This window comes from Hypomesus nipponensis, chromosome 13, assembly GCF_054491055.1.
Source record: "Hypomesus nipponensis isolate SF chromosome 13, ASM5449105v1, whole genome shotgun sequence".
Taxonomy (NCBI): Eukaryota; Metazoa; Chordata; class Actinopteri; order Osmeriformes; family Osmeridae; genus Hypomesus; species Hypomesus nipponensis.
This window is the reverse complement of record NC_140373.1, coordinates 16766787-16792513: the sequence shown is the minus strand read 5'-3', so window position 1 is coordinate 16792513 and position 25727 is coordinate 16766787. Positions and strand designations below refer to the sequence as shown.

The window sequence follows — 25727 nt, the reverse complement described above, 5'->3', positions numbered from 1 at the left end:
TCACGCCTTCAGCTTGTTCAAACGCTGTGACCAGGCTCCTCAAGGGGAAACGCTCCTTTTGAGCACATCACACTGGTCTTGATTTCATTGCACTGCCTTCCAGTTAAATTTAGAATTGATTTTGAAATGTTAATGATTGTATTTTAAATCTCTCCATAACCAGGCGCCACAGTACTCTGACTTGCTGCCCCCCTACATCACATCGAGATCTCCGAGATCTGCTGAATCTGGGATGCTTGGTGTTCCCAGGTCTAAACGTAAGAATAGTGATGATCGTGTCTTGCCTGTTCCTGGACCACACTTATGCAGCAGTCTTCCACCACACATTAGAAAGGCCTTAACTATCTCTCCTCAAAAATATCCATGCTACTTGGCTTTTAAAATTCCTTGACCTTTCTTCAACCTCAGTTGTTTTTATGTGCTATATACTGTAAATAAACACTGATTGTTTGATGGAGATGGTGTGTGTGTGTGTTACAGTGGAGAGGGTGTGTGTGTGTCCCAGAGGAGAGGGTGTGTGTGTGTCCCAGTGGAGAGGGTGTGTGTCCCAGAGGAGAGGGTGTGTGTGTGTCCAAGAGGGGAGGGTGTGTGTGTCCCAGAGGAGAGGGTGTGTGTGTGTGTTACAGTGGAGAGGGTGTGTGTGTGTCCCAGAGGAGAGGGTGTGTGTGTGTCCCAGAGGAGAGGGTGTGTGTGTGTCCCAGAGGGGAGGGTGTGTGTGTGTGTTACAGTGGAGAGGGTGTGTGTGTGTCCCAGAGGAGAGGGTGTGTGTGTGTCCCAGAGGAGAGGGTGTGTGTGTGTCCCAGAGGAGAGGGTGTGTGTGTCCCCCAGAGGAGAGGGTGTGTGGTCTCACCTGCCAGGCGATGAGGTCCTTCAGCTTGTCGATCTTCTCCTTGTCTTCAGGGTGCTCCTGTATGTACCTGTCTGTGAAAAAGGCCTGAGGGGTTCCAGGAGACCAGAGAGGAGACAGGGAGGGGAGGAGAGGGGGAGGAGAGAGGGGAGCGGGGAAGGGAGATTGAGTAGAGGTGGGGGAACAAAGAGGAGAGAAATGTGGTTCAGAGGAGGAGGGTGAGTGGGGGGGGGGGCAGATGAGAGGGGTGAGGCAGAGAGAATTGGAGAGTGGATGAGAGAGAAGTTAAAAAAGTGGCGGGGGAGGTGAGGGGGAGTAAAGTGCAAAAAATATGAGACAACTGATTCAACCTAGACATTCTTCTCTTTCGCATCACCTCCACTACTTTACAGAAAGATGATGTCCTGGGAGAGTGGGACCTCCCTCCCTCCCTCCCTCCCTCCCTCCCTCCCTCCCTCCCTCCCTCCCTCCCTCCCTCCCTCCCTCCCTCCCTCCCTCCCTCCCTCCCTCCCTCCCTCCCTCCCTCCCTCCCTCCCTCCCTCCCTCCCTCCCTCCCTCCCTCCCTCCCTCCCTCCCTCCCTCCCTCCCTCCCTTCCTCCCTCCCTCTCACAGCAGACTTGCTACTGACACTAATGGATCCATTTGGACTTGTGATATATAATGGTAACCAACCGACTATGCCTTTTTTATGACGGAACACTAGACAGCAGGATTTCTCACACAGATGCCAAATGTCACCATAAACATGGAGCGGAAAAAAATGGAATAGCTGGAGTATAGGCAGGCAGTTTCATGGGTGAGGGGGAGTGGAGACCTGAAAATGATGTTAAAATACCATAAAAACAATACCTACTCCTGAAGTTTACATCACGAACAGTAAACAGCTCTGATGAGAGATGATGTTGTCATAATGCATCACATATCCAAGTCCGACTCAGAAAGAACCTCATAATAATAATAATAAGCTTGTGTTCAGCATCCCCAGAGGTCATCATGCATGTAACTTTGTTCAGAGAACAACATGTGTGTTATCGGATGTGTCATCATGTGTGTCATTGGCTGTGTCATCGGGTGTGTCATTGGCTGTGTCATTGGCTGTGTCATTGGCTGTGTCATCGGGTGTGTCATGGGGTGTGTCATTGGCTGTGTCATTGGCTGTGTCATTGGCTGTGTCATTGGCTGTGTCATCGGGTGTGTCATTGGCTGTGTCATCGGGTGTGTCATTGGCTGTGTCATCGGGTGTGTCATCGGGTGTGTCATCGGCTGTGTCATTGGCTGTCATTGGCTGTGTCATTGGCTGTGTCATCGGGTGTGTCATGGGGTGTGTCATTGGCTGTGTCATTGGCTGTGTCATTGGCTGTGTCATCGGGTGTGTCATCGGGTGTGTCATTGGCTGTGTCATCGGGTGTGTCATTGGCTGTGTCATCGGGTGTGTCATTGGCTGTGTCATCGGGTGTGTCATCGGGTGTGTCATCGGGTGTGTCATCGGGTGTGTCATCGGCTGTGTCATCGGCTGTGTCATCGGCTGTGTCATCGGCTGTGTCATTGGCTGTGTCATTGGCTGTGTCATCGGGTGTGTCATCGGCTGTGTCATCGGCTGTGTCATCGGCTGTGTCATCGGCTGTGTCATTGGCTGTGTCATTGGCTGTGTCATTGGCTGTGTCATCGGGTGTGTCATTGGCTGTGTCATCAGGTGTGTTCAACATCAGCTGCATGAAACAACTGGTGAGAGTTGCTGCTGCAGTCGGGGAGAAAGAAAAAACGTCTCTGTAAAGTTTCCGGCATTCCAGCTTCTTGTGGCTTACATTTACATTTAGCAGACGCTCTTATCCAGAGCAACTTACAGTAAGTACAGGGACATTCCCCCCAAGGCAAGTAGGGTGAAGTGCCTTGCCCAAGGACTCAACGTCATTTGGCACAGCCGGGATTCAAACTGGCAACCTTATAATTACTGGCCCAACTCCCTCACCGTTCAGCCACCTGACACTGCAGGCTTGCTGTGTTGACGTCAGTCATGGCCGATCAAGCGCTGTTTGCTTACTTTATTGTTGACAAACTGCATGGTCGCAAAGTTAATAGTTTTCGCATTAGAACTTGCATGAAGCAGTGCACTGAAATTTGTCATTTTATGTATTGGGCTATGTTAAACTCTCTCTCCTATCTACAGATTGATAATACAACCAGAACTCAATTTAACATCTTTCCGTTAGTGAAGAGGCAGACTTTCTTCAACAATAGTAGGCTATCGCAGTCTATCAATAAAGGCAAATATTTAATTCAAATGTACTGTTTGGTCCAGATTTGAGCATTGACGAAACTGAAGCTGTCAGAATAAACACAAAACACGCGTCAAAGTTGTTGTGTGTGAGTCTGGCCAATCATGAAATTGCTGGTTTGCTCTTGAAAATGCGCTGGGCTACACAGCGGCAGTTCTCAAATCGATTTCACGGTACTTTGATGGATACATCACAGTGACCTAGCCTTGGCGCTAGATGAATTTGAAAACACCTATCATGTGTGTCCTCGGGTGAGTCATCAGCTGTGTCATAAGGTGTGTCATCAGGTGTGTGTGTGTTAGAGGTGTTGAAATTAATCGAATAATCGATGCATCGTGATGCGGACATGGCGATGCTGCATCAATGCAGTGGCTGACCATTATCGATTATAACGCAATGATGTCGCTCGTTTATTTTCCCGTCGCCCCGTAAACATTCAACTGAAAAATAACATTCTCAGTAGCCTAACCCGTTTCATCTAGACCTATGATAGACTATAGTCTCATTGGGTATCATTTACCTGACGTCATTTGTCGCGATTCGCATAAGTGCCAGATTAAATGGCTGAGGGTGGAAACAGGGCTCCAAGCGTTTTAAAAGCTGAGTTTCCATTCGAAGTTGGTAGCAACAACACCTGCCGCGGAAAATGCAAACTCTGGGCCAGCAACTCCGAGGATTGATAAAACTTTTTAATACTGCTATTAATGCTGTCTGTTGTGTTCAGACTTTGTTAAATAAAAAAGATTGTTTATATCTTACCACAACCACAATTCCAAAAAAGTTGGGAAGTGTGAAATAAAATAAAAAACTGAATACAAAGATTTACAAATCTCATACATCCATTATGTTATTCACAACAGAACATATAAAACATGTAAAATGTTTAAACAGATGAAATGTACCATTTTAAGGAAAAAATAAGGTCATTTTGAATTTGATGGCAGCAACACGTCTCAAAAAAGTTGGGACAAGGCTATGTTCACCACTGTGTAGCATCCCCAATTCTTTTAACAACAGTCTGTGTCTGTCTGGGAACTGAGGAGACCAGTTGCTGGGAGAGGAATGTGTTCCCTTTTGTGTCTGATACAGGATAATTGCTGCTTAAACGGTCCTGGGCCTGTCATATTTTTTGTTTTCCAAATGTTTTCAACTGGTGACATTTCTATACTGCAGGCAGGCCAGTTCAGCACCTGGACTCTTCTATAATGAAGCCATGCAGTTGTAACAGATGCAGGATGTGGTTTAACATTGTCTTCCTAAAATATACAAGGCCTTCCCTGAAAAAGATGTCGCCTGGATGCCAGCATATGTTGCTCTAAAACCTGTATATACCTTTCAGCACTGATGCTGCCTTTCCAGATGTGCAAGCTGACCATTCTATAGGCACTAATGCACACTGATGCATACCATCAGAAATGCAGGCTTTTGAACTGAGCGCTCATATCAAGTCGGTTGGTCCCTCCTCTTTAGTCCGGGGGACGCAGCTCCAAGGTTTCCAAAAATAATTTATAATTTAAATTTGTCTGACCAAATAACAGTTTTCCCACTTTGCCTCAGTCCATTTTAAATTAGCTTTAGCCCAGAGAAGATGGCAGTTTTTCTGGATGATGTTCACGTGTGGGTTTGTCTTTGCATGGGGTCAGATGGCTGAGCGGTTAGGGAGTCGGGCTGGTAATCAGAAGGTTGCCAGTTCAATTCTCGGCTGCGCAAAATGACGTTGTGTCCTTGGGCAAGGCACTTCACCCTACTTGCCTCAGGGGGAATGACCCTGTACTTACTGTAAGTTGCTTTGGATAAGAGCGTCTGCTAAATGACTAAATGTAAATGCATGATAGAGTTTTAACCTGCATTTGTGGATGGCACAGCAAACTGTTTATAGACAATGAGTTTTGGAGGTGTTTCTGAGCCCATGCAATGACTTCCATTACAGAATCATGCCTGTTTTTCTGCAGTGCTGCCTGAGTGCCTGCAGATCACAGGCATGCAGAATTGATTTTCCCCCTTGTCCCTTACACATACAGATTTCTCCAGATTCTCAGAATAATTGTATTATATTATGTACTGTAGATGATGATAAATTCAAAGTCTGCTATTTTACGTTGAGGAACATTATTCTGAAATGGTTCCATAATATGTTAATGATGGTTTTTGCAGATTGGGGAACCTCTGCTCATCTTTACTTCTGAGAGACTCTGCCTCCCTAAGATACTATTTTTATACCCAATCATGTTACTGACCTGTTTGAAATTAACCTAGTTAGTTGCAAAATGTTTGCAAAATGTTCTTCCAGCTGTTTATTTTTAGTAACACCTACTTTTTCCAGCCTTTTATTGCCCCCATCTTAACTTTTTTGAGACGTGTTGCTGCCATCAAATTCTAAATGACCTTATTTTTTCCTTAAAATGGTACGTTTCATCTGTTTAAACATCTGACATGTTTTATATGTTCTGTTGTGAATAACATAATGGGTGTATGAGATTTGTAAATCATTGTATTCTATTTTTTATTTTACACACCGTCCCAAAGTTTATGGAATTGGGGTTGTACTTGTACTTTTGGATGAAAACATAACCATATTAATTAATATAGAAAACGATTATATTGAACTATACAGTATCTTAATGCATTCTGTCAAGTCAAATATCATATGGCTTTATTAGAAAAATGTAATTGATGCATCGTGATGCATCGAGATATTGAATCGGGAGATCAGTGAAGATTCACACCTCTAGTGTGTGTGTCATCAGGTGTGTGTGTGTGTGTTATCCGGTGTGTGTGTGTCATAAGGTGTGTGTGTGTCATAAGGTGTGTGTGTGTCATAAGGTGTTTGTGTTATCCGGTGTGTGTGTGTCATAAGGTGTGTGTGTGTCATAAGGTGTTTGTGTTATCCGGTGTGTGTGTGTCATAAGGTGTGTGTGTGTCATAAGGTGTGTGTGTGTCATAAGGTGTGTGTGTGTCATAAGGTGTGTGTGTGTCATAAGGTGTGTGTGTATCATAAGGTGTGTGTGTGTGTGTTATCCGGTGTGTGTGTGTCATAAGGTGTGTGTGTGTCATAAGGTGTGTGTGTGTCATAAGGTGTGTGTGTGTCATAAGGTGTGTGTGTCATAAGGTGTGTGTGTGTCATAAGGTGTGTGTGTATCATAAGGTGTGTGTGTATCATAAAGTGTGTGTGTGTCATAAGGTGTGTGTGTGTCATAAGGTGTGTGTGTTATCAGGTGTGTGTGTTGTTCTTGCCTTCTCGTAGTTGGTGAAACCGCCCATGACGGCTGGGTCCACTATGCCGTTGAGCAGCATGGAGAGGGGATTGATGGGAAGGTTGGAGTCATTCTGGTGTCTCTGCACAATGCTGGAGATCTTCTCATTGGTCAGCTGCATTGTTTCCATTGCGTTCTCCAAGGGGCTAATCTCCTCCTGCAGAATGGGGGGAACCCGGGGGGACAGGATGAGGAAGTGAGGTCATTACTGACCCGTGCCGGTCTGAAACTTCTCTAGACACAAAAGTTATTACACTGTGGCAAATCCAACATCATGAAACAGACAGAAGACATGTGTAGATGAGGTTTGGGACCATAAGAAATTATATGATAAATAATTGAAAAGAAAGCTTGGTGCTTAATCACAGTATTAATTTAACTTGTACCATACCACGGTACACCATGATATACGTGACATGAAGGTGGTCAGACTTAACGCCCAGCACAACATGTCTTAACGCTTAAGTATTTGACTGGTGTCTTTTAGGAGAGCTGCCACATTCTTGGGAGATACTTGTCTGGAACAATGGAGATAGGTTGTGGGTCTCTCTTCTTCATCCCATCTGCACCAGGGATTTCTCTCCAATCCACCAAACACTAGTGCCGGGATTAAACGAGCATCCTACACTGATTTGATTTCTGAAAATAATCTCTTGAGAGATTATTGAAATTAATCCCAATTGAGAAACAAAGGGGGTGTGGAATGTCAACGCCTGGTTGTGCCAGGCCAAATATAGAGGATCCGTGTGACTCGCCTGCTAAATCCTCAATCTGGGCTCGTTCGGGGCCTGAGTTGAGACTGCAGTCAGATGGATGGCTTTATTGCGTTAAGTCTCCCTTCAGACTTATTCGGACCAAAATGGAAACTTGAATAAATAAAGGCTAGTCGTTTAGCATTTCCAACTGGGTCTGCACAACTCATTCCACATTCCTTTTGTTTGATGGTTGGATGTGCAACTATTTGAGCTTAAAAAAAATATTTCAATCTGTTTATATGGTAGAAGGGGAAGGTTCACAGACATAGTGAGTAAAGTATACTATAAAGTAAAGTACAGACAATGTGACAGCTAGTAAGAGATGTGGCAATCAAACACCCCTCTGGCCATGTGTTTGAGCGGGGATGTGTGTGTGTGTAGGAATGTGTGTGTATGTATGTGTGTGTGAGTGTGTGTAAGTGTGAGTGTGTATATGTGTGTGTGTGTATGTGTGTGTGTGGGGGTGTATATGTGTATGAGTGTGTGTGTGGTGTTGAGTACAGTGTGAAGCAAGCAAGGAGACGGAAGGAGGGAAAGAGAGAAAGGCAGATAGAGGAGATACGAGAGACGGGGAGAAAAAGAGAGAGGAGAAATATGAGAAGGAGGGAGGGAGAGAAAGAGAGGAAAGATATGAGAGAGGCGGACTTTAAGAAAGAGAGAGGAGAATTATGAGAGAGGGAGAGAAAGAGGAGAGCTGAGAGAGAGAAACAGAGAGACAGAAAAAAGAGGCTCAACATCCACTGACATGAAAGGGACCAATAAAAGTGACAACTGAAGCGTTAATTGAGTGTGGAATACAAAAGGAAGCCTTGTTAGGCTAAGTACCCTATTTGTTTTCAGATAAAATAACAGCACATTAAAAGCAAGTGGGTCTGCGTCTCGCCTCCTTTGAAACTGTAGATCCCCTTCTCTGAGGAAACAGACAGACTGCCCCTGCTATCAACCTCCCCCCGTCTCCAAGCTCACTTCCTGTCAATACCACTACCCAGAAGCCCAAGACTCACCGGCCCTGGGCAACTCTAAATGCAAATAATCCCTTGAGAATTTTTCAGTGGCTTGAATGATTGTCGCATGGAATCCAGATCATTCAATCAACAGTAACAACCTTTGGGATCCGGAGAGTTCTTAGTTGTACGGGTCCTTTCTGTGTATCAATTTTTTCACAGAAGCGTCCTTTAGGAAGTGCATCAGTAAATCAATTAGCAGCGTTGGGCTGTAGGTGTATATGCAACAAGAGTCCGGCCTGGCCTGCCTGTGTACATAGTGCTGTCAACACCGGTTATGTAGACACATCACATTGATCCCTTTTCTTCCCTCCCTCTCTCCCTCCTCTCTCCTTACCGTGGAGACGGACTGGACCTCGAACCAGCGCAGGATTCCAGGCAGCTTGTAGGCCGTGGCATACGTGGTCCTCTCGATCCACATGTTCTGCGGTGGAACCAGGGACACGGGGGAACAGATGAGTGCTGGCAGGGACAGCTTGTGGGTATAACCGTGGAGGAGGGGGAAGAGGAGGAGAAGGAACAGGTGGAGAGGGAGGGGATGGAGGAGGGGGGAGGAAGGGGAAGAGGAGGAGGAGGGTGTAGAGGATGGGGAAGGAGGAAGAAGGGGAGGAGGAGAAAGAGGTGGAAAAAGAGGAGGAAGAAGAGGAGGGGGAAGAAGAGCAGGAGAAGGAGGAGGAGCAGCCAGGCCTTGTGTAAGCCATGGAGAGGTATCTGCTGTTCTCAGCTGCCTGGCTAAGACAGCTCATTAAAGCCTTCACACACACCATCCCTGAGTGACCCAGCAACACAGTCTGCTCTAACCCTCCGTACAACTCCACCCACGCTATCAGATGTACTGACTAAGGAGCCCCCCCCGGGAGCTACCACTCCCAGTAAGAGGAGAGGGGTTTATGTTTCGGCCACGGGTGAAAAATGGCCAGACACAATCAGCATGGCGAGGGACAGGAGCTGATGTTGTCTGTGGAAGTGTCAAATAACGTCGGCTTGATCTGATCATATAAAGTGTCAATGAGAATTGTAGCTCACAATTGGTGTAATTTATCCCTTGTAAGATACAAGCTATCAGATACACAGTAAACAGATGACCTAGAAAGATAGGTATGAGTAATTAGCTAGGTTAAGCTTAATATAATACAAAATCACTACTCTAATGTTAAACTATTACACAAAGGGCTTGGCTTTTACTAGTAAACAAATGTAATGACACTTGTGAAGGAACCTGAAGGAGAGAGAGAGAGACTGAGAGAAAGTAAGAGAGATATAACAAACATGAAAGTATTACCGCAAACTCGTTGTCCGGATCCTTCTCCCCCTTCCTCACCGGTCTGGAATACTGAAATTTATGGACCTCGTTCACCGTGTAGAAGCTGCGGGGGAGACAAGAAGTCGTTTGAAACGTTGGGAAATGTTGCGACTTGATAGTGTCACCGAGTGGTTCAAACACAGGACTTCCAGGGTCGACCTGGAGCGGACAGACTTCCAGCCTCACTTCCCCTGGCTGTCTGCAGCCAGAACACCCTCATACACACAGGAAATTAACTCCTTTTAAAGGTTGAAGGAAGCAACTGTCCTTCTGAAGTGGGAGGAGGCTGCCTAGCAGTGTGACAGGGTAGCTAGCAGGCAGGAACGAACCCACCACCACAGGTTAATAGACTTTTCACACTGGGAAGATGATAGTACAGTATTGGTACATATGCTTGTGCACGTGCACACATACACACACACACACACACACACACACACACACACCAGCAGTAGAGTCTCTCACCAAAGCAGTGTGCCACTACTTGACTACAAAAGCATATTGCTTCCTTTCTCCCAGAAGACACCCCATATTGTTGACTGTGTTGAGTCAGAGCTATTAGCAAGCTGACATGAATAAAATATCAAACAAACCATTCAATGTCTGCCTTTAAGTTTTGTGCTTGGATGAAGCCAGGAATGTTTTCTAGCATGCTGCGCTTGAACATGCTGGAGATTGTGATAAAATATGTATCCCTGTTCCCTTGCTTTACTGGCAGAGCAGAGCAAGGTCTGGGCTAGGCTGGACTGGACTGTTGGCCCCATCTATGCCCACTGATGTGGCGGAGCACTAACACTACTGGTATGCATCACTGATCTCCCATTGAGGAAAACAAGAGATAAGAGAGGGATAGTGAGATATTTTGTAGAAAGAAAGAAATGAAGGGAAAAAAGGATGGAGGAATGCATGTATGAAAGAAGGGAGGGAAGGAGAGAGGGAGGAATGCATGTATGAAAGAAGGGAGGGAAGGAGAGAGGGAGGAATGCATGTATGAAAGAAGGGAGGGAAGGAGAGAGGGAGGAATGCATGTATGAAAGAAGGGAGGGAAGGAGAGAGGGAGGAATGCATGTATGAAAGAAGGGAGGGAAGGAGAGAGGGAGGAATGCATGTATGAAAGAAGGGAGGGAAGGAGAGAGGGAGGAATGCATGTATGAAAGAAGGGAGGGAAAGAGAGAGGGAGGAATGCATGTATGAAAGAAGGGAGGGAAGGAGAGAGGGAGGAATGAGACGAGTGGATGGAGAAAAAGACAGAAGGACGGAGAGAGGGTGGGTGTGAGGGAGGGAGTGAGAGGGTATGAGGGAGGGAGAGGGTGGGGGAGAGTAGAAAGAGAGAGTAGAAAGAGAGAGGGTAAAGTGTTTGGTCTGCCCATCCCTCTCTACCCAGATCAGCCTCTACACAGGGCCTCTCTAATCCTGTCCATTAACAGAGTTACATATTGACATATGGACCAGACGAGCAAACAGACTGCCTGTTCTGTTACACAGACCAGAGCTGGGGGATGAGACCCGGACACCGGCACCAGTGTGTGTGTGTGTGTGTGTGTGTGTGTGTGTGTGTGTGTGTGTGTGAGACCTAGTGAGTGAGCGAGAAGGTCACCACCAAACCACATTTACCAAAAGATACCTTTCTATCCTTTGGAAAAATAGAGAAAATTCATTCTGCAAACACCCAAGTATAATGACACGAGAGTTTCTAGAGAGTTTGTCCTGAGGTGCCCAGCGGAGTGTGTGTGCGGGCGGCTGGGTGGCTGGCTGGCTGGCAGAAGGGCTGTTCGTCGGTTGCTGGCACGGTTTGCCGGAGCAGTAACGGTGTCACAGGTGCAGAGCAATGTGACTGCAGCTCTGAGGCTGGACTCAATAACAGCGGGTACACAGGGAAGGTCAAACGCTGTTTGCACGCCACACACACACACACATTTACATTTAGATTTATTCACCTCTCCCCGGTGAGCTCGTTTTTCCACTCTCCCTCCCCCTCTCTCTCGCCAGCTTCTGTTTGTCCTCTACACTTCTGAACCAGAGCTGGACAAAGTGATGTGGATTTATTTCATTAGAGCGTATTTGATGAGCTAGTTTCCCTTTGGGGATAAATGAAGTTTCTTCTTTTTATCCATCTAACCATCCATCCAACCACCCAAGCATCCATCCATCCGTCCGTCTGTCTCAATGCTGAGCAGGTGAACGCGTCCTGGGGAGGGTAGAGGAGGGAGGGAGGAGAGGGAGAGTAGAGGACCCATACCTCACTATCTGCTCTGACACCTGCTTGTTCTGGAACTTGGGTGGCAGCTCCAGAATAGGCTTCACAGTGAAACACTGGATGTCTGGTTTCTGGCCATGAAGGACAACTCAAGTATTACAGCAGGAATCCACAGGCTGAGCAGAGCCACAAAGCACCGCAAAGCTTCAATTTGGGTGCAAGACCATAGCTTTTCTGCTCCTCTGCACTTTTTTCATCACATTTCAAGCTGATATTGGAACATAAACAAGGCTATATTTAGGCTACTTGTTGCTCCAACCACCACCATCTCAACAGCATCCCAAAATGTGTATTTTTTACGGTTGTCATATAACACGGACTGGTGGTCATGTATCTACCGGTAGGCCTAGGCTGCTTCTCAATGATGAATATCTTTGTGTCGCCAATCTTTCTAAATGTCTCAGTTGGTTTGTAATGTAGGGTTTCTGTGTCTCTTCTGCTAGAGTGCATTCTAGGGTTGGGTATCGAGAACCGGTTCCATTTTAGAACCGGTTACAAGAACCGCAAATTTGATGACATGTACATTTTGATTCCTTACTTCACTTACTAACTTTTTTACGAAGTTTAAATAAAACGATCGCCCGAAAAAAATATAACAAAAATGGCACAAAAAAGGCAAAATTGCTCAAACTTATTAGTCGGAGAGCACCAAGATATTTTGTGGTGAAATATGGACACAAATGGAATGGAAAAGAATGGATGGATGTTGAAGATTAGAGTGTAGCTGTCGCCACATACAATCTTTTGGCGACGGCAGTGTTTAAGTTAATTTGGTAGTTGATAGCAGCATGGTCGGACAATACACACAAATGGTGGCTCTCAAGTAGGTTAAACTTGTAGGTTAGGCTACCCCTTCCTCATATTTATTTGCATCTCATAATTTGACATCAACTTTGGATGCTTTTTGTAGTTATATAGTGTATAGTAGCCTACAGGATAAGATAATAGGCCTATAAATGTTGTTGAAAAAATACAGAAAGCGTGACGTTCAGTTTTTACAGAAATATCAAAGGATATTCTCCTGTGTCTATTTGCACATCAGAATCATAGCTAACAACATTATCCTTGTATTTTTTCTCTCCCAAAAATGATTGAAATTGGAACCAAGATTCAATAAAAACTAGATTAGAAAACCCGAATCGTAAGAATTTGTAAGTGGGTCGTGGAAAAAATCCATGCAATCACTGCAGAGCTTGTCACGTGACAGCAGAGCGACAACAGAGCGCGACTGACGTCTAATACTAATTAGAGAACTTCTAAAATCTGCTTTAAAGTTTAGAATGTAAATATGAAGTTTAATTGGTTATGTCACCAATTAAACTTCTGCCACAGTAAATTACTTGTTTGTGTGAACTTACCTAGCAAGTAAAGCGAATTCTGTTTCTTATTCTAACATTGGATAGTTTATCAGCTCACTGTAGGCACATACTAAGTAGTAGGTTAATTAGCGAGCGTTTTGTAAATACATTTAAACAGTTTGCACCATAACGATTTTTTGCATTTGCACAAATGCTGTCAAATTTAATTTTGAGGTTGCACAGACACAATTTCGGGAGAATATGCGATGGTCGCAATTTCAAACCCTGCTGTGCATCCAGGCGCTTTGTGGCTATTTGGCCCAGTGGATTCCTTCCTTATTCACATAAAACTGCATAAACAGAATAATATTGAAATGAAGATGAGTTAGTGTGTGTGTGTGTGGTGGTCCCTGGTGAGGATACACTGTCCAGGGGAGATCTTGACATCATCGCTGGGAGCTGTGGTGGTCTTCATCTTCTCAGCGTTGGGGAACTGGGTGAGCAGCCGGGCCTCAAAGTCCTCCCAGCGCTCGTACTCCTTCCCTCTGTAGATGAACATCTTGTTCTGGGTGCACACAGAAGCAGGCTGTGAGATTGTGCACAACCCCCCCCCCCTCCGCACACACACACACACACACCACTGCCAAGCAAAAGAGACATAAGAACAGAATTGTGGATTTTATTGGCTCCTACACTGTTGGAGAACAGAGATCAGTGGGGGGCATCAGTGGAATGTGGTGAGCATCCAGCTGAAGACTAAGGCCAAAGCCAGCACTGAGGGCTGGGAGATCTGGCTATAGATCTATGTGGGTTAACAAGGCATTACCCTAATCCGCCTATCAAAGACCTGGACTGGGGGGAACAGTGAGGAGCTGGCGTGTTGTCTGGCCCACATGGACACAGGTGTGGTTATCACAGGCTAACAGCGACTGCCCAGTGTTTCTGGACTGGCTCTACTGAATGCACTCCAGGTTCTACTCAGTGGGAGTGAGAGAGTGTGTGAGAGAGAGTGAGAGATAGAGTGTGAGAGAGAGGAGGTTCAATATGGCGGTTAACCAACACTACCGCCAGAGTTTTTAAATCACTTCATCAGTGACTCTGTGGCTGTGAGAGCCCTTGCTGCTGTCTCATATTGTTTACAGCCCTCTGATGTTTGTTGCTACAACAACAGTACTATACTGCTCTTCAGTTAGAATCAGTATATTCAAAAACACCTATTACAAGCTTTGCATTGCCACTAGACAGCTTAAAGGTCACATGACCTGAAAACTTCACTTTAGGAGGACATTAATATGAGTTCCCCTAGCCTGCCTTTGGTCCCCCAGTGGCTAAAATATTTGATAGGCGTAAACCAAGCCCTGGGTGTTCTTCTCCCCCTTTGAGAAAATGAAGGCTCAATTGCGCTGTTTGAAAATCTCCCCCTAGTGACGTCACAAGGAGGAAGGTTACCTCCCCTCTCTCTGCTTCTCCTGCCCAGATAATATGGCCGTTCATGAGAAACTGAGCTATGACCGTGCAAGTGTTTTTATCCTCAAGAGACATCATGGCTTGCAAACGAACAAAGCATCACATTTGCTCAGTTTGGATGTACAAAGGAAAACAAAAGTATTTTTACAGTGAAGACCCAGTGTCTTAATTGTATTTTCTCATTGTGGGACTGCTCATAGTGGCTGTAATTATGCAGCAAGGCTGAATTTCGGGAAAGAGACTTCAGATATAGTATTAGGGGACCACTAAGGCCTATATAAAGGCATCCAAAAACCGCATATCATGTGACCTTTAACACCATCACTGTCGCTCGCAGCCTTTCTCCGTACTGGCAACGTCACCTCTGCCTACTAATGATTAAACACAGCACTCCAAATCTGCTGAGTGATAAGGTGACAAAAGCTCATCAATTTCCACAGCCGGCCACTCGAACTCAGGGAGAATCCGCTCGACCACACTCAAACAAATCAGTGGCCAGTTTTCCGAGGGTGATAATGTACCTGTTTTGCTCCTTCTAAATGGCAAGCACCCAAAAGAAAAATTATTAATGAATAAATAAATATATATATTCCAAATCAGAGGCCCTCTAAAATGCTATGCCATCAGGCCCTAAGCAAGAGGGGTACGTTTCATCAGAAATGGACCAGTGCCTGCTGGGACTCGTGAAGTTATTTATCAGGCATGCTCAAGGCCAGAGGGTGCTGGTGTAACGGACCGTAGTTGATCCGTAATCTGTATAGATCACCCCCCACGGCTTGGAGGGCATGTGAACTGTAGATCAATTGCAAAATGTAACCGCCTCAGTGTGAAATACAGCCGCTGTTGCTTCTTAAAGTAATAATTCCCTAAATCTAGATGCAGAATAGCAGTAAAAAGATGAACAGTTTCTTGTCTTTAACAGGACATGTTGAATGGTTACGAATCAATCCGCGATACTCCCGTTTAAAAAATAGTGACAGTCAAGGCTAGCAGAGAAGTGGAAGAACTTGAAAAGCCTCCCACATCATATAAGTTGCATGGTTATTATTAAATTCAAATAAATGGAGATTATTATGTCGCCTTTATTTGCTGATCCGTGATGATCAATGACTCAAAGCTACAGTTCGAATTGGATCGATCTGCAGATCTGATCCACTACCAGAGGGTGACATATTTGTTTCAATCAAGAGTTCTTCTTTATCATATTTTGATTTAGAAATGTAACTTGTCACAGGAACATCCATACTGAACTTCCTTCATACTTTGAGGGGGCTGTTTACAGTCTGCACATGCTCATATCACTTCTGAACAGCTGAGTCACTTCAGAGTGTAAAATCCTGCATTTTATGGGACAGCCTAGTGTGTGTGAGCGTGTGTGAGTGTGTCAAAAATGCAGAAGGTGATCAACACCCTGTACTTTAATCAGTCTTGCACAGAAGCAAGTCTGGAAAAAAGATGCCAAAACATGCTCTCATGGTTCATACTGAAGTGTGGGAATGCAGAGATACATTTTTGAGGAGAAACTACGGTGGCCCACGGGTGCACAACACAACAACATTAACGAAGCAAACAAAAGTTGAAAACACCACAACATTAAGTGACAACACAACAAGCCCAGAACACAACAGCATTAGCCGAGAACACCGCAACATTAGCCCAAAACTGGTGGTGGGAATACATTTTTTAAATCTAGATTAATCTCACTGTAATCTTGAAATTTATCTAGATTAAAATGGCTCACTTGAATTCCGGCGAAGGCATTCAGAATATGTGTGCTACCCAAATAATGACTAAAAGTAAGTTTTTGAGAATGGGTTTCTCAAGCCAGGTGAGCGAGGAGATTAGTTAGCTTGGCTGATAGAGCTGTGCTGACGGGCTTGCGTCTGTTGCACTCAAACATCGTAGTTTGACAACAACTCTTCCCCTGCGCTACATCAGTGCTTGGCCCGGAATCTTCCGTATTAGCTAAGGGATGCTTTGCATTTAGGTGGTATTTGAGACTGGAAAAACTCTACAGTAAACTAATTGCAGAACCTTACCCTTGTCAAGGTTTCCATCGGGAAGCTTCTTAAAAATACATTTTCCCTGACGCAAACCCGGCGGCTTCATAGCTGCATCCATGTTAGCACGTCACATTTGATGTGGTAATTTCATACACAAGGCATACACACAGGTTTGAAGACTTGTTCTCGCCCCCTACAGTGCAATTCTTCTAGGTATACATCTGCGCTAAAATATCAAGGTGAAAGTCATCATAGCTTGCGTAGTAAAGACCCAGCTCCCAACCCAACTTTGAGAATAGATAAATGGCAATATTTTTTTATTGCCCGATAAGAGTCATGTTAACGCAGCACGTTAATGCCGATAACAGTGGAATTAGTTGGGTTCCCACCAATATAAAAACAAACTTGTTGACAACCAGTCAATTTGAAATAATTTCAACCAAGAACACAACTTAAATTCACCAATGTAAGTTGGTTTTATTATATTTTAATTATAATCCTATGTTTTACAAAATGCACGCCCTCTCTTAGTTTCAGTGATGTTGTACTGCGTTACGTTTGATTGCAAACCTCCAAGACAAGTACAGTAGAGTACGGATGCCCCCAGTGGTCTGGAGAACTTCCGTTGTGAGCAACTTGAAATGCAGCGTTTCCACACATGTTGTTGTGTTTTGGGCTTATGCTCTTGTTTTCTTGGCTGATGTTGTTGTGGTGTGAACCAATGCTGTTGTGTTGTCACTTAATGTTGTTGCGTTGTAAGAAGTTGATTGTCTTTTGAAATGCAGCGTTTTTATAAATGTTTTGGTTTTGTTCATTTAAAGTAGAAAAGCTCAAGCTTGTCTAATTGCTAATTTTGACCAGTTTATTCACAGACGCGTTTCGGCCTAAAGGCTGATTATACTTCTGCGTTTTTACGCACAAGCACGCGGGGAACGCCCTCTCCGTCAAGAAACGCCCTCTGCGTGTCCTCGCAGAGCCTTCGCAGAGACTATCCGCAGAGCCTGTTTAAGGAGAACCTTGCCACTCCCTATTAAACCCCATTGTACTGAATTTGGCTGCAGTTCCACCAGAGTTCCACTGGGGGTGATCGCGAGCGAGTGCATGTTGAATGGGAGTCTATGGAGCTAAACGGCTAAATGTGTCTCTTTCGCCTGATTGTCGTTGAAAAATCTCCGAATTGATTGTAGTTTGTGCATGTTCAACATGGATTATAGGTCGAAAATTGAATGAACGAGTACTTATGTCCTTTTGATTTCTTACATGGTGAGTCGTTGTTGCCCATAAGACGCTAGCATTCTGCTACTGAATGCTGATTGGTTAGTAAAGGACTGATACGACCAGAGCTCCCGCTTGATGGCATCCGAAGCGGAATCAGAATGTCGGAGCATTAGCAACATTAGCAACAACATTAGCAAGCCAAAACTCTTTCAAGCATGTGTATTGACAGGGAGAGCCTAACCTGTCAGCCGTGTCGTCGATGCCCTGAGAGAAAAAAGTGACCAGAGCTTGCCGTCAAGCAGTAGCTCTGGTCGTACGATGTGTATGACGTCAATGACATTTTCAAAAGCTTTTTAGAACAGAAAGGCGACTTTCAAAAAATCTAAAACCCGGCAGTGTGTATTTTTTGGGCCTCCCCTTTCGAATTCAGTATTCAAATTACTGGACAAAAAATTCTATCCTGAGAAAAGTGGATTTTGAGGGGTACCGCTCCATAGACCTCCATTCATTCTGCACTCGCTCGTTAGCGCCCTCACATGGAATTTCAACCAGTTCAGAACCCCAAAGTTTCCCGAGAGTGGCAGTTCTCTCTATATTAGACATTCTCTGCTATCCGTCAGTCCGTGCGTCTTTTTACGGATACCCCTTGGCTGTGATTGGTCCGTATTAAGAACCGCTTGCGTCAGGGGCGGGGTTGCCGTGACCAACGAGAGAACAGAATTCTTTGACCGCCATTGTTGTAAGTTTTTACAATTGAGATTTCAGCTAAACAGTACATGTAAATCAGCATCTGAATTAAAATCTGACGAGAAATGGGCAGTGTAGTTGCTAAGAATGTGCTTATTTTATTGATGAAGCGGCTAATTTTGTAAATTTGCTCAGACTTTTCGATAACCAAGCGAGCATTGCAGTGCAGCGCCATCTACTGTTCTAGCGGTGAATTGCTTTCAGCACGCAGAGCCATCGGTGTAGTATAAATTCAACCAATCCGTCCGACTCCGTCCGACTCCGTTCGTGCGTCTGTCCGTTAACGGAGACGCAGAAGTATAAATCGGCCTTAAGCCATTGTCAGTGTGTTTCGGTTTTGTTCATGTTGTTGTGTTGTGTGCTAATCATAGGTGGAAATCCAGGGGGGGCAGGGGGGACACGACCCCCCCTCCCCATATTGGGAAAAATAGGATTTGTCCCCCAATAAATCACTGTAAACATAAGGACATTTAAATAATATTAACAGTTAACAGCAGTCATTTTGGTGTCCCCCTCAGGAATTGCTCTTGAGAAAATGTCATATAATTGTCCCCCCCAAAATTGCTAGCAGATTTTCGCCACTGGTGCAAATATTGTTGTGTTTTCAACTTTTGTTTGCTTTGCTAATGTTGTTGTGTTGTACACCCGTGGGCCACCGTAAGAAACACTTGGAAAGTAGTGCATCATCTGCCACCAGAGCAAGCAAACAGCAGACAATTCAGAGTATCAGGAGGCAGGAAGCCAGATATCAATGCAAAGATGGAGGAGTTCCCAACAATTATTAAAAAATGAATGAGCACATGCATTATGAAGATACTCAAAAGGTGAAGCCCAAAGCAGTAAGGGAAGGCCTATTCCAAGCATAAAGTAGGATTTTATTATTAGTTAATGTTCAGATGTTCAACTACATTAGCAACTAATAAATCATAAGTAGCTGGATTAAGAGGCATCCAGTAAAATCAATTATTTGGGTGGTAGAAACAAGAGCCTTTATCAGTGCTATCGATTTCTTCATTTAATTTACTATTCCCGGAGGCAGGAAAGATACCCAAACACATTTAAAACTGTATAAGAAACAGCATTGATCTAAATTAGCTGCCCAAATACAAACACTTTCCTGAATCCACCGAGGCAAAGAACAGATGCCTTATAAAATACAGGAGAGGATTCAAGTTTTTACTTTAACAAATTTGATTCTATGAGCGTATGCAACATTCCTTTCTCATACCTAGTTGCTATTTCTACCATTAAGAAGGCAGCTTTTAACGTGCGCTGACATTTAGCAGCAATTTCAGCAAATACTATCCGTGTTTCATGATAAAGAAAAGGAGAGTAAATGTGTTCTGTACTGTAGACCGTCTCTCTAATGGAGGCTCGCCCAGTCGTCTGGTCAGACACACCTGCTGCCCCCCACACAGTTGCCTGGAACTGCCCTCACCACACTCCTCGTAATGGAACCAAGTGAAAGAGATTGGGGGGTGGGGGTACTTTTTCCATGGGTTCGGTCTTCAAAAGCCTTTTAAACAGCAGGCCAGATCAGGCGAGCGTAGCCTTGCCTCTCTCTAATGGAGTTCCTGTCCTGGCTGGAGAGAGGCAGTGTGGGGATGTCAGGCTGAAGGAAGGAACCAAGCTGGTTTCACTGCTCGGGGGGGAAAAGGGCCAAAATATGATCTAACGATTCCTGAATCTTAAAAGCCAACTTCAGATATTGTATTCTACATGGACACAGGGACTTTGGTGAAGAAGGGAGTCTGTGAACAGCTCCCGTTTGTGTGTGTCCCACAGGAAAACCCTAGCTTTGGTACATTAAATAAAATGGCAGCTTCAGAAAAAACACTAAAGCAGAGGGATTTTCTGCTTTACTCTCTATACGCACTATTCTTATGTCGCTTGGATACAAATCCCAACAGTGAACAGAAGGGAAACATAATGGAATAGAATATGTAAAAGAATCGCCTTAGACATCCAAGTCCGGGGCCTGATTTCCTCCATCAGTGATGGAACGGCAGACTGATGACAGAGCTGGTGAAATCAACCCCCCCCTCCTCCCCCTCCCACCTCTATCTACTGCAATGACATTTGATGAGGCAGGTCACTTCATTGCTGGAATGAGCGCTAGACTACGCGTGTGCTCTCCCGTGGCTGAGAGCAAAGTAGTTCCATCTACTGCACTCTCGTCAAAAAAGCCATTCGGGAAAAGGCTGCCTCGTCTCCAGGGTGATGCTGAGAGGCTGACAGGCTCAGGGGGAGATGGAGAGAGAGAAAAGGAAAGAGGGAGACGGGTAAAGGGACATAGAGAGAGAGAGAGAAAGGGAAAGAGAGACAGAGATAAAAGGAAAGAAAGAGGGAGAGAGAGATCAAGGGAGAGAGAGACAGACAGAAAGACAGGGAGAGATAGAAAAGGAGAGAGAGCGAGAGAGAGAAAGAAAGCGGGGGAGAAAAAGGGAGCAAGAGATAGAAAGGAGAGAGAGAGAGAGAGAGAGAGAGAGAGAGAGAGAGAGAGAGAGAGAGAGAGAGAGAGAGAAAGGGGGAGAGAGAGAGAGAGAAAGGGGGAGAGTCTTCATCTCTCTGCCTCTCTCTCGGTGTCTGTCTTGTGTCCCCCCCCCCCCCCCACACAGCCTTCCAAGTTGTGAAGGGCAGCTCTCCACTCCAGAACTCCAAACGCCTGCTTGAGATTTACAGCTCTGTGTCTTGGCAGCCAGGTCCCCTAGTGTGTGTGTGAGTTTGTGTGTGTGAGTTTGTGTGTGGAGAGGGGGGGTTCTCAGAGGAACGAAGCACATGCACTTGTATCGGCGTGAGTGGCTGATGGGAGATAGCCAGGGGCTCTCCACACAGGTGACTGATGAAGAGTATGGCGCGGGCCGGAAGCGGAGGATGTACTCACCCTGAGAAAGGAGGGGAAGCCCAGGCCGTAGTAGCCCACGGTGAAGTAGTCTGGCTTGGGCCGGATCACCTTGACGATGTTCTCATAGAACTGGGCCTGCTTCCTCTGTGAAAGAGACATTAACTTTGAGAGGTGCATCTGGTATGTAGGCACACAACACACGGTAGCTATAACACACACATACACGCACACAGACCTTACGTACGCTGAGGATGATTCAAAGACTACAGTCCTCTTAGCGCACCGCACCACACCACACCACACCGTGTGCGGTTCTGCCTGAATGTGCGTCACCATCAACCAACCACAAGCCATCACAGAGGTTGTTCTGCTCACCAAGGACGCGCTCAGCTGCTCAAAGTCAAACATCTGGTTCTCGTACTGCTCCGCGAGCTCCTTCCCCAGGATGATCGCCTCCTCCCACATCTGGTGGTAGAACAGACAGGTAAGCAGCCAGAAGCAGCAGCATTGCACCATCTGCTGTACTGTACTTCTATATGTTCCTGGGCAACTGCTTAGTGCCATGTGTAAATGTACAGCTATTCGGGATGTGGGCGTGCTGTGAAAGTAGATGCGATTGTTCTCGTTCCCTGAACTCTGTCGTTATTGATAAATCAAACCAATCAATAGATCTGCCCTGGAGCAACTGCTCTGAGCGAAGACGTAATGAAGAGAGAGATAGGCTGTCCTTGATGTGCTCTCCTGGCCTGTCCTACAGGCTGAGCTGGGCTGGGCTGTCCAACAGGGTGGGCAATGCTGGACTGGGCTGAGCTAGGCTAGGCTAGGCTGGTCTGGGCTAGGCATATATCATGGTCATTCCCCAGGCTGGGACGTGACTCAGCAGTTCTCTCAGTCTCGAGCCAGAGAGAGAGAGAGAGAGGGGGGGGGTGTTATAAAGCGACCCTGTTATGAGAAACACTTAGCTCTGCTGACCGCTCTGGGTTACGACCCCCCCCCAGCCTCACCTTGCCCTTGTCGAAGTAGGTGATGATCTCCTGGTACAGCTGGTCTTTCAGCTGGCCCTGGGTGCTGGCCTGGTAGCCCTCCCGCTGGGTCAGGTGGGCCGCACACGCTTCCTCCGACCACTAGGGGGGGGACGGTGAGGAGAGAGGGCGGTCACCGCAAACATGAGACACAGTACAGTCCAGGTGTTCTGACTTACACCAAACATATTATCAGACTATGGTAATGAGGATGGTCATATGTTTGAAAGACTAGTCCCTCAGCAGGAAGACTGTAATAGTGTGACCAGTGTAGCGATGGGGGGAGGGGCAACGACTAACTAAACAACACAACTGAAAGTGATCAAAGAAACGGTGGTGTCAGTAAACAAGCACATAGAAGAACACACACAGGCCACACAGTCTCCTCTGGCTAATATTTGCGGAGTTTGAATCCCTCAAACATGGGCGAAACAACAGACCATGTACGTCAATGTATTGGCAGCTGTAGGGGAGAGGGGGGGGGGGGATTCTTTATTCAAACACTGCAAAACCACACCAGATAGCATTGATTTATGCATCACTGCAATATATGAATCCAAGATTCAGCTTGATTGTGGGAGATAAAGGAGAACATGAAAGGGGTTTCTGTTTTCTGCTGACCCCACACTCCCGTCCTTGGCCATCTCCTCGACGACGAGGATAATGGATGCTCTGAGTGGCTGGACAATCCTGGCTAACAGAGTACGGACACTTGTGATTGGCTCCCATGCCCAGCCCTACTAAGAGGCTGCCAGAGGTGATTCATTAGTGGACAAAAGTAACTGACGTTCCCTGTTGTTGTTTGGAACAGCGACTAGAACGGTTCTCTGAGTGGAGTGAAAAGACCACATATTTGCATTCTCGCTCTGGCACAGGGAACCGGAAAGTCACTGCTGTGGGTTTTCATTACGGGACGGGATGACACTAGGACTATCTGCTTGCCTATTGATTTGTATTACAGTCGGACGAGCTGCCACTCACAGGGTTAAAATGGCATTCACTTATCCACCCGCGGAACCATTGTCAATAGGCCTCGAGTGCAGACACATCACTAACCGATACACATAACCTAAATTTAACATTCTTAATAATATATTCTAAGCACGGCCTCTTGCGCTCTAGTTCTCACAGGAGACATTTTATTATTCAATAAAACTATGAACATCGGAGCGGGACTGTAAATCAAGCAGACATCTTTCACTGTCTGAGTCCGCCCGCAAGCAAAAGAGAAATAGTGACTTCAAACACAACATGACGCAGCTGATTGGATAAATTAAAATGTGTCCACTTACAATAGAGACAATAAGCCTCCTCAATAATCCCTCCCTCCCTCCCTCCTGTTTTCTCCCCGAGAACAGGAACATGTCACCACTGTTTTTAGACAACAGGAAATTAAAAATAAATAAATAGCTACAGTGATTTGCGCTGTAGGTAGGAAGATGAAACACTGTCCTGATGCCAAATTCCAAGAACACTGTAGCTCGATAAGGAATAAAACGTCTAATGGGTGTTTTTTGTATCATTAGGGATGTTCCCCATTTCTGAGTGGGTCGGAGGCAGATTGCCATTCGTGGTAAAGGGTACCAACAGTCATGATTACCTACAACGCTTGCTATGGATAGTATTGAGATATATCTGTTGCATCCTAGTGCACAAACATACACTGGCAAGCTAACTAAGCTGTTGCTTTGCTAACTTGATATAATGAGGAGCCCTGACGATGTTCCTTTCTCCATCCAGAGTCTCTCTGGGATGATGGATGACCGGGGGAGTGGGGGTAGGCGGAGAGGCCTCAACCTATCTCAGGGGGACTCTTCACAGCCTCTGCTGTATATCATAGCTTCAAGTCAGCCTTTAAATATACCATCAAAAGCGGCAGAACCACTTTAAGATAACACATCATGTGCATTCACAGGTTTGCACGAGGAGAAAAACTGCAGCTCAGCAATTCTTCCACCTCCTCTTCTCCCCCCTTCCTCTCCGAGCGGATTTAAAACGGGATTGGATGTACCTCTGCTAGCAGACCTGTAACGCACGCACGTTTAGAATTTACAGCTACATCTCGGCAAGCAGCCGGGCTAAACGCTAGCGGCAGATAGCGGCTTATCCCGGTGTACATGGCGGTGGCCTTCGCGTGGAAAGCTATTGCTCGAAAAACACCGTTCACTAAATATGCCAGTGTGTGTGTGTGTGTGTGTGTACCTTGAGCAGTTTGGCGTGGAGCAGCAGTGTGTAGGCAGCTTCTGTGTAGTTGTCACACTCCTTGTGGAGGTCACAGAGCTTGTACAGGTACCTGTGGAGGACATGGATGAGTGGTGCTGGCCTCGGTGGGCCTCCACATCCTGACAGCTCCCTTTACTGTTCTCTTGCTGCTTTGACAGCATAATGACTCCGTAACCACACATGGGTGTGTAGCAGGCTGGCCTTCGACGTTATACACAAACTCACCAACATGCAACGAAATGTCTCCAAAATTGAAAGTGAATATTCTAAATTAGTTTTAGACTTACCTAATGTACATTTCTTCTCTTTCAATCTCCTTGTAAAAGTTCTGGAGAAAAAAACAGTTGAACTGAAATTGTTAGTTTCAAGAAAATTCACTGTTGGTTTTCAGTCAATCTTGACCTTGCTATGTCCTCCATTCACTTGACATGTACAGGAAAGTGTCAAGGAAGCACACACGGAAACTTTTAGAACTTGAACTATTATGAATGAAGGTTCGTTATCATGTAACAGGAAACCCAGTTCACCCCAGAGTGTTTAAAACAACATTTCATTCTTTGTAGCAAGTGAACTTGGTATCAGGGACTCAAAATTGTTAGTGGCGACAGTCAATCAGGCCAGCCCAAGGATTTCCCCAAAGCGAAACATTTGGACAAAAGTGCTGAATCTATACATTAAAACAGAAATAGTGAATTATTATAGTAATTGTACGGAACTAACCACACAGAAAAAAAGACAAGAAAGTATGAATGTTGGAAGATGTCGTGGTTAGAGTATAATTGCATTTGACGAGTTCTCCCAACAGTTCATTTTAGGCTTCAGTGCCAGCTGAATAACATTGACATTTACTGGCTCTCTGTGGATGAACTGTCGTTCTCTGAGCTGGGAGAGGGGATAGACTGTTCTGTGAGATGGGTTCATAAACGCCAAATATGAGGGGCATGGTTGGAGAGGCTAGACGGGTGAGCTGTCACACAAACAGCTGTCATGCTCTGTTCCTGTTATTATTGTCCTACATTTTATGGAAAACAAACAAAGTACAGTACTGTCGTTAGCATAGTGTTAATCTGAGAGGTGGAGAGATGGAGAGATAAAGTGATAGTGTGTTTGTGAGGGAGAGTGTGCTAGGGCACAAATGTTATACGAGTGATGGTATGTGTATGTGAGTATGTGTGTGTGAGAGAGAAAGGAAGTCTACACATACCCCT

The 25727-nt window shown here is 45.4% G+C and overlaps 1 protein-coding gene across 2 annotated transcripts in view; it reads right to left on the bottom strand.

Annotated features, from left to right (window-relative positions):
- dock1 (dedicator of cytokinesis 1) overlaps nucleotides 1-25727 on the bottom strand; it is a 202626-nt gene that overhangs the window by 11904 nt on the left and 164995 nt on the right. For both annotated transcript variants that reach the window (XM_084671137.1, XM_084671138.1), the window contains exons 36-46: nucleotides 24807-24847; nucleotides 24499-24589; nucleotides 22279-22398; nucleotides 21650-21739; nucleotides 21314-21418; nucleotides 13418-13559; nucleotides 11679-11760; nucleotides 9419-9503; nucleotides 8474-8560; nucleotides 6358-6534; nucleotides 851-934 (exon numbers count right to left, since the gene is read on the bottom strand). In XM_084671137.1, coding sequence (XP_084527263.1) covers nucleotides 851-934; nucleotides 6358-6534; nucleotides 8474-8560; nucleotides 9419-9503; nucleotides 11679-11760; nucleotides 13418-13559; nucleotides 21314-21418; nucleotides 21650-21739; nucleotides 22279-22398; nucleotides 24499-24589; nucleotides 24807-24847 — 1104 coding nt within the window. The remainder of the gene's footprint in view (nucleotides 1-850; nucleotides 935-6357; nucleotides 6535-8473; nucleotides 8561-9418; nucleotides 9504-11678; nucleotides 11761-13417; nucleotides 13560-21313; nucleotides 21419-21649; nucleotides 21740-22278; nucleotides 22399-24498; nucleotides 24590-24806; nucleotides 24848-25727) is intronic.